General features: G+C 39.3%; 1 protein-coding gene across 1 annotated transcript; it reads right to left on the bottom strand.

Moving 5' to 3' along the window:
- Positions 1 to 1,290: 1,290 nt before the first annotated feature.
- Positions 1,291 to 16,426, bottom strand: LOC137076259 (uncharacterized). The gene is made up of 7 exons (XM_067445154.1): positions 16,414 to 16,426; positions 13,576 to 13,837; positions 4,755 to 4,900; positions 4,139 to 4,421; positions 3,885 to 4,024; positions 2,074 to 2,353; positions 1,291 to 1,959 (listed from the first exon to the last, which is right to left on the bottom strand). The coding sequence occupies exons 1-7, from the start codon at positions 16,424 to 16,426 to the stop codon at positions 1,800 to 1,802; spliced, it is 1,284 nt and encodes a 427-aa protein (XP_067301255.1). The 3' UTR covers positions 1,291 to 1,799.
- Positions 16,427 to 17,178: the final 752 nt, after the last annotated feature.

A 17,178-nucleotide genomic window follows, 5' to 3' on the forward strand; every position in this document is an offset into this window, starting at 1 on the left:
CCGTTTCTATCGGACACGTTCGATCTTTCGGATCACCAGTACAGAGTCGAGAACCGTTTCTATCGGACACGTTCGATCTTTCGGATCACCAGTACAGAGTCGAGAACCGTTTCTTTCGGACACGTTCGATCTTTCGGATCACCAGTACAGAGTCGAGAACCGTTTCTATCGGACACGTTCGATCTTTCGGATCACCAGTACAGAGTCGAGAACCGTTTCTATCGGACACGTTCGATCTTTCGGATCACCAGTACAGAGTCGAGAACCGTTTCTATCGGACACGTTCGATCTTTCGGATCACCGGTACAGAGTCGAGAACCGTTTCTATCGGACACGTTCGATCTTTTGGACATGTTCAATTCTGAGAACTGATGAGCTGAGATACTGAGTATGCGTGATAGCGTCGTCTTGAACTGAACTGTTTCTCTCGGAGTGGGACAGCTGATGCTGTTGCTCTCGGAAAACTGATGAATTGCATTAAGAGGCTTTTTTAAATATTTTTTTTAACAGAGAATAGATCAATGAAACCACGAGTGCTGTCCTGTTCTTCCTTCATAACAACTCAACACAATGCAGAGAACAGACCAGTTACATGTTGATTTGCTGGAGTTGAAATTGAGATAAAATATAGAAGCGATAGTCCAAAGCAGTAAGCAAGAGTGTCTAAACAGTAGCTAAGCAGGAAGTAAAAGATCATTTGAAGGTGCTCCTCTCAAACTTTGTTAATGAAACATCATGTATGGAATATTTAAATCTGAAGCTCTGTATTAAGAGAACTTGCACACCCAACCTGGTTTAAACGGAGACTGAGTATAAACCAGACATGCTAGGGAAAGTGTTACTCTTTTTTGCTGTTTTTCATTTTTATGGGATATTGTACATTTCACCCTTACTTTGTGCTAATTGTATTTTAGTTATTTATGGGTTTTCTTTAATTTGAACTCAACAGAAATTGCTAAATGTATTTGGTGATTGAAGCTATATGATAAACAGAGGAGTTATGAATTTGTAAATTAATTGTATTTTTTTATATCTATAAGTTTGGATTTAATGTACTGGTGGAATCTGTGAATGGGTCTTATAAATTTGTATTGCACTTCATGAACGTCATTAATGTTGTTTTACCTGTTTTGGTCTGTGAATGTTCATTTGAATTGATGGAAAAAAGAAATAAACTCAAAGAAACAGGATATGATATGGATAATATAAATAGATCTTTATTAGATTTATTTTGGACAGTTTAATTTTATGAACACTTCAAATTTGTCTGAGTAATATACACACCTGGAACCCCTTTTGGTACACACTAAATTATCACATGACTCAAGCTGGACTTCACCAAAGTTTGCTTTAAACAAGGACCTGAAACACACACACACACACACACACACACACACACACACACACACACAATATCACACTCTATCATTTAGATCAGTGGTTCTGATGGGTCACATACAGCAGGGTAAAACAAAGATAAATGCAAGTAATCATCTAATCATGCATTTTTAGGATTTCAAAATATGATTGCCTATTTTGCTTTTGGCATCAAAGGCTGTGCCTATAATATCAGAACAGTATTATGGTGAAAATTCACCTGTCACTTAAGATTAAACAGATGCAACTTGGACAGATCATTAAAAAAAATCATAAACAAAACTACACAAAGTAAATAAATAAAAAATGACCCAGATGATATTAAATACAGGTACACTTGCAGTGAAGATGAACATGGTTAAGTGTCGACCCCATGTGTGTTTTATTGACTGCTGAGATCATGTGTCATCAAGAAAAATATTTCAACACCGTTGGGCCAGATATTCTGCATAGACCTCCACCTCGCACAGAGTGAGAATCCTTAAATCTCCAGGAATGATCAGATTCACATATCGACCCACCATACAGTTACAAGTATAGGTGGACGAAACACCAGCTGGAATCCTAGAAATCACAGCACATCTACAGAGAGACAGAGAAAACTTCATTTAGACTTTATTCTTTCTGCACTTGTGTTTTCAGCCTTGAGGAATCAGGGATGTTTATGGATATTAAGACACTGAAAGCGGATCTCACTTAGGATTGTCGTTGCCGTTGTTCTCCAAGGAGTTTCCGATGCGAACCTCTGCTCCATTTATTCGTTCCGGACAGCAATCGTTTCTGTTAGTGACGACTACTCTACTAACTCTGTAAGTATTACGCAGATCCAACCTCCACCACGGGTCAGTCTGATTATTGGTTGACGAGCACGATAACGATGGTTGTGTGAAACCTGGATTGAAATCAATGGCCTGTTCAGCCATCCAGCTGCCATAGGTTGATGACTGTGTGGCGCTTCTTCCTATTGCCAAATTACCTGTAAAATAACAGTATCAAGGTATATTTGTGACCCGGGCTGGCATAATAACTTGACTTTTTTAATTATATATATTTTTTAATTAGTTATTCTCTATTAAAGAGCCTGCAAAATGATGCATGATTTGTTGGAATCAGACAAAAAATGAATGAGCTCCACCAGTTTGAAGTCTATAGATTCAGCAAAGTTACTTTTGAGAAAAATCGAGTTTGTTTTCTGAAGGTTGCGAAACAAAAACACCTAGCACCCATACATTAAAATTTCCTGGCAATAACACCAAAATTGTCTCATATCAAGTTGAAACCAAATATCTGTAGGAACAATATATATTCAGCTTTTTATCCTATGATAGTATAATTGTTTGATTAACATTAATTAAACAGACAACCCATATCTTAAGACCTACTGTAGTGCACAAGTCTAATATAATGAAACACATCAGATGCTTTTCCCCAACAGTTAACCAAATTTTCTCTTAACACATAACAGATAGTGTTTGAGTAAATACTCAACAAAACAGATATTTTGAAATACTGTAATTCTGTGTATATTGGGATCGGGAACTGATTAAGAGGAATCTTTGTGTGCACACTTCAGACGTGTAAGTCAAGGCGGGCGTACACTGTGCGAATTCGGACACTCGGAAGGTCGTGAGATATTGCAGACGCTACGAGTCATTTAATTTGATCATCGCATCAAATCAGCTGGTACACGGCACGACTGTTTGCACCGCGAGCCGGCCGCGATCACACGAGTTTTCATGTAACACAGACACCGGAGCTTTCAATGTTGCTGCTATAGCTTCAGATACAAAAAATAAAGAAAAAAGATGTGAAAATGATTTGTTGAAAAGCAGAGAACAGCCATTCCTTTTAACCGAAACAACCAGAGGGAGAGAGAAGAGTGCACGTGAGAGAGAGAAAGTGTGTGTGTGTGTGTGTGTGTGTGTGTGTGTGTGTGTGTGTGTGTGTGTGTGTGTGTGTGTGAAAGCAGTATGTGGCAGCCACTGAGCTAATAATAGTCATATAGATTGTGCGTATGTGACGTGCTTGTGCATGATTTGGCAATAGGGGACAGCCATATGCTGGTAAAAATCGGGCCGACTCCCCGAACTTTTTAAACATGTTGAATGATCATTAAAAATGATCGTAAGGTCGGGAGGTGCTCTTAACGTGCTCGGCTCGTCTCGTATTTCCTCTCACACGGTGCGAGCCGCGACCATACGAGCATCCACGATGTCCACGCGATTTCTCCCGAGAAAAAAAAATCGTCTGCGAGTTCGTACGACAGCAAAAATCGCACCGTGTACGCCCGCCTTCAGCGTGAGGAAGATTTTTTGTTTACTTCAGCACCTGATTGGGCTCCCAGACGAGACCACATGACATCAGTCTGATGTAACTTTGAACGTTACTGACTGAATGGGAACATGTTGTTGGCCACAAATGTCTTTTATTGACTGCTGAGAGTAGTATAATCAGTAAAGAAATCAATAATAAATGGCCATATTTCAAAATAGTTTGTTTGATCATACCTTCTCCATAGACCTCTACCTCACACAGAGTGAGAACCCTTGAATGTCCAGGAATGATCAGATTCACATATCGACCCTCCATATCATTACAAGTGTAGTTGGCCGAATCACCAGCTGGAATGCTAGAAATCACAGCACATCTACAGAGAGACAGAGAAAACTTCATTTAGACTTTATTCTTTCTGGACTTGTGTTTTCAGCCTTGAGGAATCAGGGATTTCTGTGGATATTAAGCCACTGAAAGAGGATCTCACACAGGATTGTTGTTGCCGTTGTTATCTAAAGAGTTTCCGATGCGAATCTCTGCTCCATTTATTCGTTCCGAACAGCAATCGTTTCTGTTAGTGACGACCACTCTACTAACTCTGTAAATATGACGCAGATCCAGCCTCCACCACGGGTTAGTCTGAGTATGGGTTGATGAGCACGATAACGATGGTTTTGGGTAGAAACCTGGATTGAAATCAATGGCCTGTTCAGCGATCCAGCTGCCAACGGTTGATGACTGTGTGGCGCTTGCTCCTGCTGCCAAATTACCTGTAAAATAACAGTATCAAGAATATTTTTATTTTATAAGCTTCATTCCAGCATTCATGTTTTCTTCATTTTAGGAATGCACTTCTACCAGATCTTTCTGGTTCTAGATTCTAGACTAGAACTACATTCTCTCTCTCTCTCTCTCTCTCTCTCTCTCTCTCTCTCTCTCTCTCTCTCTCTCTCTCTCTCTCTCTCTATATATATATATATATATATATATATATATATTTATATATATATATATATATATATAACCACTGGAATGCAATCAGAATGGCTTCAAAAAGTCAAATTCCCCTGGAAAAGGGTTTAGACCAGGTTGTTATGAATTACCTGGATAAACCACATAGACTTCCACCTCAGCAAGAGTCAGAATCTTAGAAGTTCCAGGAATAACCACAAATACATATCGTCCCTCCATCCTATTACATAAGTAGCTGTAAGAAGCTCCTCCTGGGATACTAGTAATTATGGCACATCTGGAGAGAAAAAAAAAATTGTGAGTTGCTTTTGCTCATTATGACTTGTATTTTTTCTCTCTAAATTAATTTATATACTGCATATTTTATGGTTTGATATTTGCCTTATTTATGGCAAACTTATTTATGATGTTTTCAACATTTTTTTTTTTGTTTGCAGCTAAGCTGCAAATGCAATTGAAATTGCAATTGCATTGCCATGCAAATAAATCTTGCGTAGCCAAGTCAACAGGGGGCACTGCTGTGCGTATTTGAAGAAGGTATGTTTTGCCTTTAAAGGGGCGGTGAAACACTCAGTTTCAGTCAATCTCATGTCAGTCTTGAGTACCTATAGAGTAGTATTGCATTCTTCATATCTCCGAAAAGTCTTTAGTTTTATCATATTTATAAAAGAAAGATAGGCTGTTCCAAGTCTTTCCAGGGAAAAAAACGAGCGGATGGAGGCGTTTTGTGTGGGCGGCGCTAAAGAGTCACAAGCACGTGCAGCTTTTGCATTGAGAGCACTTGAAAGCTGTGACATCCTCAAGCGTGGAAAAGAACACGTTACCCTAATAAACCATGGCTATCAATCAGATTCAACCATACATATATGATCCAGATTCTGACCCAGAGGATGGAATTCAACAGAAGCAGCAGCAACAGCAGGACGTCTCTGTGGTAATGTAACTATTTAGCGGCTTGTCAACATTTGCGTGTATTTACTTGTGGTTTGTGAGGACATGATTTGGTTTTGGACTATTGTATGCGACTGAACGGTAGCAGTAGCAAGCGAAATGGTTTTGCATGTCAGACTAGTGTTTACATAGAAAACAATGGAATAGAAGCGCATTTATAATGAAGAAGTGCACTTTGTGTTTTACAATAAACAAACAGACACCTATAGTGGTCAGCTAAACAAATGTATTTAAACACACGCCATACATCGCAAGCCCCATTGATAAATTACCTATACACGATTGTGTTGATTCCTGATGTTTACTTACGTGACGATATCCAACTAAGTTACACATAGACATTTGAAGCAGTTTTACCCACCGCTTGCTTCAAAAGCATGACCATGAACCTTTATCATTGGGACCGCTCCATTAAAAACACACTTCTTTGGTGACAATGTTGATTTGGTGAAGTCCTGTGACAGCAGTAAGTGCAGCGTTTATGGGCGTGCATTTGCTCTCTCGGTCTGGTCGCGTGTGCACCCTTCTGGGAGAAGAGCCTGTACAAGGAAATTCTGCCCCATTTACGTCACGCAGACCAGTAGTAAAAAAAAAAAACTCTCTGAAACTTGTAAGAAACCGGAAGGAGTATTTTTGACACAGAAATACTCCATCAAACTTCCAACTTAATTTTTTAAACTTTGTTCATGTTTAAGATGCGAATTCAAGTCTTTAACAGTGTAAAAAGCTTAGTATGCATGAAACAGCATCCCCCCCCCCCCCTGAACCTGTCTGAACCTGGACCGTACCCGCGATAATTTAACCTGACAGCAGCAGCGGCCCTATCAGCACAGAAGTAAGAGAAAAAGCACACCCGTTCCGCTGGCTTGTTGCCTATGGTAAAGCTGGCTATCCAATGACTGGCTTCTTGCTGGATATTTTCTCAGTCAGGGAGAAACAGCATGCAGAGCTGACAGAACTTTGGCCACATGAATATGCCAAGCTTATGTAGTGTCTGGATTTTGATTTTGCGGTTCAGCCATTCAAGATGCCGCTCACGAATGATGGCCTGGTGAGGACTGTCTGACGTCACAGGTCTGCAGTGGTGCTTTAGGCTCTTGTGCCACAAAATAACCAGGTTAAGTGTGACGTACTGGTCACCCTGTAGTTCCCTCTGAGCCTGGTAAAATAGGCGAAGAAATTCCAGCAAGAACTCCAAGACATCTGGAGATATTTAGCTGATTTTTTGGCTTTCCCTATGGCTTTCAAGTTTTTATTGAAGCTCAGCCTAAACCTGCTTAATTGAATCCAAGGTAAGGAACACCATGCTAAACCTAGTGTCTGACATTTGCCTGACAGTTGTTGATAACTGACTTATTATACCCATTTCCTTGACATATCTCACAAGTGCCTTTGCTGCGAGTAAAGTCTGTGTGACCTCTGATGCGCTGTCTTGTAGTTCAGAAGAATCAAGTGTGTTTGAGAACTGTTATCATCAACATAGTCCTGACAATCCAGCCAATGAGCGCGAGTGCAGCAATCATGCATTAAATCATCCTTGACCCACAGGAAACAACAGTGCTTCTGGATCATGTTCACAAATGGCTTCCATTTTGCATGATAGAGCTTTAGTTGGCATTTGCAGATGTTACTGCAGATTGAGTTTACCGAAAGTGGTTTCTGGAAGTATTCCTGGGCCAATTTAGTAATGTCATCATCATCATCATCATCATCTTCTGCTTATCCGGGGCTGGGTTACAGGGGCAACAGTCTAAGTAGATACACCCAGACTTCCCTCTCTCTAAACACTTACTCCAGCTCTTCCGGGGGAATACAGAGGCGTTCCCAGGCCAGCCGGGAGACATAATCCCTCCAACATGTCCTAGATCTTCCCCAGGGTCTCTGCCCGGTAGGTCATGCCTGGAACACCTCCCCAGGAAAGCGTCCAGGATCCATCCAAAAGAGATTACTGAGCCAACTCAGTGGACGCCTCTTAATGTGGAGTTGCATCAGCTCTACTTTGAGGTCCTCCTAAGTGACAGATATTCTCACCCTATCTCTAATGGAGTGCCCAGCCACCCTACGGAGAAATCTCATTTCGTCCACCTGTATCTGGAATCTTGTCCTTTCGGTCATAACCCAAAACTCATGACCATAGGTGACAGTAGTAACATAGATCAACTGGTAAATCTAGAGCTTTGCCTTACAGCTCAGCTCCTTCTTCACCATGACAGACCGGTACATCAACCACATTACTGCAGAAGCTGCACCAATCCGTCTGTCAATCTCACATTCCATCCTTCCCTCACTCGTTTACAAGACCCCAAAATACTTGAACTCCTTCACTTGAGGCAGGAACTCTCCACCAACCTGAAGCAGGCAAGCCACCCCTTTCAACTGAGAATAATTTCCTCTAACAGGAGGTGCTGATTGTGAAGCGTCACAATCAGGGCAATGAGTGATGTCCACCTATCTAAGGTCTTCGGACTTGACCCTTACACACAGAGATTTCTACAGTTTCTCTGAATCGTTTCATGATATTATGCGCTGTAGATGATGAGATTTGCAAAGCCTTTGCAATTTGACGTAGAGGAACACAGCCACAGCCTCTGCACATCTTTACTTCTAAAAGACTCTGCCTCTCTAAGACATACCTTTTATAGCTAATCATGTAAAAGATCTGATATCAATTAATTAGGTGCTAGATGTTCTCCCAGCAGAATCAAAATTGTCTTGCTTTTTTAGCCATTTGTTGCCTCTGTGACAACTTTTCTGCGTGTTCCAGATTTAGGACCATCTGCACCTATTTCAGGCCCTCATCTGCATGTTTCAGATTAAGGAATTTCTGCACCTTCTTCAGGGCCTTCTCTAAGCGTTCCAGATTAAGGACGTTCTGCACCTACTTCAGGGCCTCATCTGCATGTTCCAGATTAAGGACCTTCTGCACCTACTTCAGGGCCACTTCTGCGCCTTCCAGATTAAGGACCTTCTGCACCTACTTCAGGGCCACCCCTGCGCGTTCCAGATTAAGGACCTTCTGCACCTACTTCAGGGCAAGTCATTGCTATTGGACTGCTTACTCAACCACGTGGAACGTAACCAAACTTCTTTCCAGACACCATGGCATTGTTGTGTATTAGCAGTATTTGATTTTCTAATTTACATTAGAGCTAATGTAACTGATGCTAGTTAAGAACAAATAATCCTTTGTTTTGTTTTTTGATGCATAATAAGGCTCTTCACCTTAGTTTCAGAGAAACAACAGCTTATCTTCCCATAAGACAATGCAACTCTTCCATAGCCACAATTAACTTAATCACATGTATTTTAATGCATCTTATGCACTTTATTCCTTTATCATTCATAATATTTATTTGGTAGTTGTATTAGTTATTCTTGTTTATCTTTGTCAATATACTTTACAATTACAATTTACACTTTACACTTTACAATTACAATTGTATCTTCCTTGGGCTAATAATATAGAAGAGGCTCTGCAAGTTAGAAACCTCTCTAATCTTTCAGATAAATCAGATGACCAACTTTCCCCACTATACATTCAATTAGGGATGCACCAATACCAGTACTCGGGTGTCGGTCCGATACTGTGCTCAAGTACTCGTACTCGTAAAACTACCCCGATACAACCGCACCCGATACTGCTTTAACGCAGCTTCGGACGCAGAGCTGCGCAGAGAGTTACATTCGCCGTGCACACCGCCAAGTAAAAAGGGGTCTCATGCTTTTAACGCGCACGACTGCAATGGCTGAACCTCTCGCAGATACCTCTCGGTAGTGAGTAGTGTTGAAAGTGAAAGTCTGTTTAGTAAGCATGTGCGATCCATTTGAAAGAACACTATGAATAGTCAATTGCCATCCTGAATGCCGCTAAAAATAGATTCATTGCATACGAATGCTCACCTTGCATTATGATCACTGTATTAAATTTGAACGTTCAATGAAGCAATGTCAGCCATTATAGACATATTGATTCAAATCAACAGCGTTCTCAATAGAGTCAATGGACAGCACAGGACTAATACGTCAAACCTAATAGCCTATCATAACCAACAGATTTCCTCAAATAAATGTTAGTCAACAATGAACCACGGCATATACTTGTTCATTACCATGGCAACTACGTGTCCAGGAAGAATGCACTTCTCTTGTATGAAAAGTAGCTGCACACATGACGGATGGCAAAAGAGCAAAAAGCTTGTCGTTAATTGTTATAGCCTACTAGTTTGACATAACATGTAAGAGAACAGAAACGTTTATGTAAGCTTCCACAAATCACCCTCACCTTCGTGGTTATTTATCTGAAGCCGTTGTGAGCGTCAGAGAAAACTAACGCATGCAAAGCCTGAGGTAAAATTCAGTGATTTTGTTTTGCTGCAGATACACTTTTCAGAATAATATATTAATTACAAGATAACATTAACACGATGCTGATATATATATATCGAACATGATGTCGCGGTTGATTATGGCGGTGGACCCTTCGAATCCAGTAGGCAGTGAGAGAGTGAAAATGGATCTTGTGAACAGAAAATGTGTTGTTTGGCAGTACTTTCAGTCACAAGAAGGCAATTCAAGTCAAGCTATATGTTCAATTTGGAATGCTGATTTGTCTCAAGAACCCTAAACAATAGCCGCTGGACCTCCGGTTCACGAACGAATCATTCTTTTTAACTGGATCTTTTTAGTGATCCGGTCGAACCAGTTCACCAAATTGGACTGAATCGTTCTAAACGGCTCGCGTCTCAAATCAGCACTGATCCCACAAGTTACTATAGTTACTCACTTTCTGACATGAGTGACAGGCCCTCAGACTAGAAATAAACTAATATCTTGAAGTATATGTTGTAACTGTTGTAAAGTAAGCGTTGTCTTAAACCGAACTGTTTCTCTCGGAGTGGGACGGCTGCTGTTTCTCTCGGAGTGGGACGGCTGCTGTTTCACTCAGAGTGGGACGGCTGCTGTTTCTCTCGGAGTGGGACGGCTGTTGTATCTCTCGGAAAACTGATGCTGATAATATATGAGCACGGGTGAACCAAGGATTTGTGTAAGTTTATGTTATGTCAATGTAAGTGTATTTAATCTGTGTAAAACATCAGTGTTTGCACGACAGTGGCTGTATTGAGTGCTTTTGCAAAACATGAATTAAAAAACGTATCCAAGAGGATGATGATGACAATAATAATTATTACTATACTAAGTTTTGATTAAAAATACTTTATATGAATGTGTTTGAATGTATTTTAATCCGCCGGGATGATAGAAATTACGTCATTACGTAAGGATGTAAAAGAACCGGTGATCGTTTTTTTTTTTTTACCGGTTCATTGAAACGAATTTTCCGAAAGAACCGTTTCGTGGAAAAGAACCGAACTTCCCATCCGAGAGAATAAGAGTTGTGCATGAAGGAATCTACAGACAGCAATACGGCACAGTCATCCTGGCATAATTTTGCCTTAAAAAAAAAACAAAAAAAAAACACTGCTGTGGACGTTGTTTATGTTATTAATGTGTTTACTGTGATAATGGACTGAGGATGGGAGTTGGATTCAGTATTCGGTTTCAGAATCTTAACCAGTGGATTCGGTATTCGGCCGAACCTCAAAAAATCTGGATTTGGTGCATCCCTTTATATATATATTTATTATATATATATATATATATGAATTTTCATATATAAGTACTTTTATCGGTACTTGGTATAGGCAAGTACTCAAATTTAAGTACTTCTACTTGGTCTGAAAAGAAGTGGTATCGGTACATCCCTACATTCAATCTAAATGATTGAACAGCCTCCTGTTTTGAGTGTTCTTATACAGCCAAGATAGAAGACCTTGACTAGTGTCCCAAACTAAGAGAGGGGGAAGGTGGTCATCTGCTTTCCTGTAGCTCAACCAGTAGAGCATGGCGCTAGCAACGCCAAGGTCATGGGTTTGCAAGAAAGCAAGAATTGTCAATAATGTATAATGTATACCTTGAATGCAATGTAAGTCGCTTTGGATAAAAGTGTCTGCCAAATGCATAAATGTAAATGTAAAAATGTCAATCTGATGTACTCATAACCACACCTTAAGTGACGGGTGGTCCAAAAAATAACTTCAGTGGTGATGTGAGTACCACTGAAGTTATTACTTGGCATCCTTGGATGGACGAAAGTAAAATCACAACAATTGTATTTATTTAATTTTGTGGGTGTTTCTTTTGAAGTGTAATATCAAACCCTCTAGTCACCGCTACTGTGACGAGTCTCCTGTTACTATTGGTTTTGCCAACCAGTGGGTGTGGCCTAGGCTCATCGGGAGAACGATGTGCACCTGGGCAGGCTCTTTGAGCAAATTATGTGCACCTGTTTCTTCCTCTATTTAAGTTGAGCCTTTGAGAGTCAACGGATGGGGCTTGAGGGACTTTGAGAGAGCTCCAGCTTGTGCAACACCACCATGAGACTGTCCTGGGTTGGTTGCGCCCTTTTTCAGTTTGTTATGGTTTTGTTTATTGTCTTTTTGATATTACTTGGAATTTGGTTCTGTCTGACTTTCCCATCATTTGTTCAACAGAGATTTCTAGTTATTTTGGCCTTGATTCAACATCTTGTATATTTGATTATTTATGTAAATAAACCTTATAGGCTGTAAAACCTCACCAACATACTATGTCCTCCCCTTATTTGTCACAGCTTTGAGCCAGTCGTGAAACTACTTTGTTTAAGTCTGGCCAGCTTTTGAGTGAAACCAAATGAGACCAGATTCCATGTATTTAAATAAAAATATGCTTTGTTTATAGTAATTTTGCATTAGGTATATTTATTGAATTTAATAGCCGAAATGAATCTTTAGGTGATCTGGGATCTTAGCCTGACAAGCTAGACCCACATCAAGATTTTGGGTCTGGGAACTCACAGTTGACAGGGCTCAATCCGCGGGCGGGATAAACAGTAGTCTTTCAAATTACATCTGCACACAATTGGATAGCGCTACAACCGAACAGAGCAATGTGAAGCGGAGCTAGTTGACAGATTAAACTTTTGCCGTATCCGGTTGGCAAAACTCTGAGCACCTTTTCCCTTCTTAAGAATGATTTCAGTTGCCGTTCTTTTCTCAAAGCAAAGCTTACCAAAGCTTTCCAGAGTCTTTCCAGAGCCGCGACCAAAGCCAATTTCGAAAGATCGCCATTCGCCAGCTTCTTTGTTTACAAGTAGCACACAACCCTGCCGTCAATATGTTAAGCCCACCCACCGACTCTATACACAATGTGATTGGCCTGACCAGAGTTTGGTTTTTCCAGCTCAGAAGTCTATTTAGAGTTGCTAGACTACACTTGCAGCAAATTATATTTGTTTTCCCCTAGGGTGCGTCTAGATTTCTAGGCTACTGGGATCTCCTACCCAAATAAAATTGGAGTGGAATAGTCAAGAGCAGTTTAAAACAAAAACAAACATCCCTTAGCCACATTACACTTTTTACAAATATTAATATTCAAGTCAAGTCAACTTTATTTATATAGCGCTTTTACAATGATGATTGTTTCAAAGCAGCTTCACAGTGTATAACAGGACAATACTGCAACAAATCAATCTGGAGAAAACGGTGATGTTATCAGCTTATTTTAATGTTTATTGTTGTAATATTGTCGAACTTTGTAATGTTATGAACATTCTAGTAACATAGACAACCACCAATATTGTTGTCATTATTCACGTTAGAAGTTGATCAGTAAACTCAGCTTTTGATTCCAGGTTATTTGAAATTGTAATAATATTTCACAATATTACTGTTTTTACTGTATTTCTGATTAAATAAAGGCAGCCTTGGTGAGCTGCAGAGATTTTTTTTAAACAATTTGCTGAAGTCTTTTTATTCATATCAACAGGATGTTCTGTATAACCGGTCAGAGTGAACAGTGGGAGCAGACAGTTAACTGGTTCTAGAGATGCTTAATAAAAATGTAAAAAGTTATCAGCCATCTGGACAGAATTTCTGTAAACAAGAATATTTCAGAGAGACTCACATGGGGTTGCTGAAAACATCTGAAGAATCGTTTCCGACCCGAATCTCTGCCCCGTTTATCCTCTCGCTGCAGCAGTGTAGTATTCTGTTAGTGATGACCACTCTGCTCACAGTGTACACCTTCAGCAGATCCAGCTTCCACCACGGGTTACTTTCTATTTCTGAATGCGTGCAGGTGAAGGGATTCCCATCCAGAGCTTTTTGGGAATACCAGTCGAAAGCTACCGACGACTGGCTGGATGTGCCCCATCCTGCTATGTTCACTGGAATATGTTCAAGGGAAAAACAGTGTGTATTGTGAAAAGAGCTATGCAAAAAAAACTATGAGAGTATGACGTGTGGAGTGATGGGGTGTAGTTCTGCTCCACTTCACAGACTATGAGTGGAAGGAGAATTTTTACATTAATGACATTTTATTTAACAACAACTGCAGCTTGATCTGTGCATCATTATGCCAATTCTATGTAATTGCATGTCCGCAGTCCTTTCCCGTTTTGGTTTTCAATCCAATCAAGTGTTTAAATGTTCTCTTGATCGGATTAGAATATAAATAATCCCCACCTTTCAATCTGTTTGACATTTTATTCAGATTAAGATCAGTCAGAAGGGCATATTGCAGGTAAGAGACCCCTGTGAGGAAATTATAGAATTTAAAATATACTTATAAATATGCTACTAAGGCTTTTGGAGTCGATTTTGTGACAAATTTTTCTTCCGGATCTAAAAATGCGAAAAAAACTGGAAGTAACGTAACGCGAGGAAGTAAGGCGAGAGCAATGGATTACAATGAAAGTTTGGACGCTGAGGAAATTATAAATGTGTATTAATACTCATATGGCAGACCACAGCCGTGAAATGATGACATACAATTAGGGACAGGCCAGGATTAGACAGAACAACGATTGGAGGAGATGTATTGAGTTGTTTTGTGAGGAGAACCAGTGGAGAACAGGGCGAAACACACCACTGCATGTTTGATGCAGAAGACAAGTCTTATCTCTTCTTCTGCACAAAATGCCACCATGCAGGTTTTTCTAACTTTTTTGTTTTTAGGAAATCTGTGGATTCAATGTCCTGACAGGCTGGACACAATAATTGACCATGACAATGATACAATTAAATAGAAAAGCTACTGGAAATACACAGACTGGTACTGAATATCAATCTATTCTGCACTGAGCCAACACAGAGCCTGGCAAACGACTCCCTCTAGTGACATAATATGACACGATATTGAAAGTGTTTTTTACAAACAGCCAACTAAACAGCCACTGTATCTACTAAATTTGTGCTCATGTCTTTTTAAAACATTTTAAATCCTGCAATACCTTTTCATTTGGTATTTTCATACAAGGTTATATATTCATTTTGAAAAATGTTTAACCTGCATTATGCCCTTTGAGTGGGTTACATGAAGGCTTTTCAGTCCAATTGAGCTGTCAATCCGATTACTAATGAATTTATTGGTTACATGTAAACGTAGCCACTGAAGAAAAGAAAAACACAAGAACTACAACAGTTGTCACGTAGAGTGAACTCAAAACCAAGGAGAGCTGGATCCAAATGCAGTGAGTTTAATGCTAAAATAAACATAAAACTACAGCGATCGAAGAACAAAGGAACAGAATGAGTAGCAACAAACACGCATCCCTGTAGGACAAGACTCAGCAAGGAACACAAGAAACCCTGGGCTTTAAATACACAAGGGGTAATGGGCAAGCAAGACACACCTGGGAACAGTCAAGTAACTAATACACTAGACAAACTACAAAGGACTACAAAACATGGCGTAAAACAGGAAGTAACACAAGTCCACACAAGATCAGAGGAAAACAAGTCTGGAATCATAAAAACAGTCGTCCAGTCAAGCTTTTGATGAAGATAAAAGAAGATATCTGAAGATGAGGATTAAACAACTCCAAAAACAGCATTACCAGATTTACTTATTACTAACTAGTTAAGAATTATTGAGATTTAACAGAGGTATGCTGATGTTCTGTTGAAAATAATAGTTTGGTTTAAAGTCACCATTATGGTGATCAGTGTTTGCTTTTGCTGTGCAGTTTGACTTTATCTTCTAATGCTAGTTTTTCCTCTGCCTTTCCTCAGCCAGACAAATGTTTTTGATCTCCTCTTGTGCTCTTTTGCTCATTTGCAGGTTCATTAACTGTTGGTTATTGCTGCTCTTACACTCGATGGGAACGGTGCAAAAGATTTCAAACCATTTTAAAGCTTGAAATAAGCCCAGTGCCGATAATTGTGAGTTGTTGAGGTGTTGTTACAGTAGGTGGGTGGATCTTCAATATTTCATAAACACTCCTATTAACAAGCAATATCTACTGGTCTAAATCACAATCTCTTTTTACACACATCTTGTGGCCCAGTTGCAAATCTTTTTGTGATTTCTCTGTTGAATTTGATGGAAGGGATTGTAAAGCAGCCAATTTAAAATTTAAATAAAATATGGATTTCAGGAATGCTTTTTTAAAAATTTTAAAACCTGGCATCTATCATACTTTGTAAAATAAATAATAGATCCTAAATAGTCCATATACAAAAACTGCTGCTTTGTTTAGTATAGATGTAAATGTATTAGTCCAATTAATTTATTCAATTTAACTTTTTTTTTTTTTTTTACCCAATTATTAACGAAACATCCGTTTCCCCAGGCGGATCTCAAGAAAATTTGTTTAAATAGTAAGAGGGTGCAATGTCATGAAATGTATACCCCAAAACTTATTTTGGCGTGCATATGCTAAGCTGTTTTCCGCATGCGTATGATACGCACTTTATGGTGTATTATACGGACGAACCACCCGCCCCACCACCCTAATCCTACCCAAGAGCGTCATATTCACACCATAAAGTGCGTATCATATGCACATGAAAAAAGCGTAGCATATGCACGCCAAAATGTGTTTTGGCATATACATTCCACAACATTGCACACTCGTACTATTTATACGCATTTGCATGTGATCGGGTCATCCTTTGGCTAGCATTACAATATGAATGCTTTTAACGTTTTTTGTAGTTTTTTGTTAACTTTAATGCAAAGTTTTATTGATTAATTTCAATTAATTATTATTATTTTTTAAATATTTTTTAATCAATTGACAACACTAAATGTATACTTTGAGCCATTTCTAATAATTTAATGATTCTGTACATACTTTACTTTCTCTTGTAAATCTGGTGACCTTTCCTTTTTACGCTTGTGAGTTTTCTGAGTTTGTGAGTATGTGTCTGAAATTGGTTAGGAAAACTAAATAACAAAATATGTAATAGTGTTTTATTCATGAAACTCACCTTCTCTTTCATCTGCCTTCAGTTGAACTGAGAAAAACCCTTAACATGAGAAACAGAGTGAGAAACCTTCATTTATACAGCACTTTAAATACAATTCTGATTATTTCAAAGCAGCCTCACAGTAATAAACAGTAAATTTACAGAATCAATGATGCAAATGTCATCAAATATGAGGCAAACTCAAATTCTGCTGTACATTTGAACTTGTCCCATATTTGGTGATGGAATGGTGATGGAAAAAATCCCTAAAAAATCCTTAACTCCCAAAACATTTGCAAGAACACCTAACACATTG

The sequence above is a fragment of the Pseudorasbora parva genome, chromosome 1 (genome assembly GCF_024679245.1).
Source record: "Pseudorasbora parva isolate DD20220531a chromosome 1, ASM2467924v1, whole genome shotgun sequence".
Classification (NCBI taxonomy): Eukaryota; Metazoa; Chordata; class Actinopteri; order Cypriniformes; family Gobionidae; genus Pseudorasbora; species Pseudorasbora parva.

Bases quoted from the DNA above. Each gene is read 5' to 3' on its own strand.
- LOC137076259 (XM_067445154.1), bottom strand. The intron at 4,901-13,575 runs GTGAGTCTCTCT...TTTTCTCTCCAG, and splicing joins GATGTTTTCAGCAACCCCAT to ATGTGCCATAATTACTAGTA. The intron at 4,422-4,754 runs GTAATTCATAAC...GTTATTTTACAG, and splicing joins AGTCTATGTGGTTTATCCAG to GTAATTTGGCAGCAGGAGCA.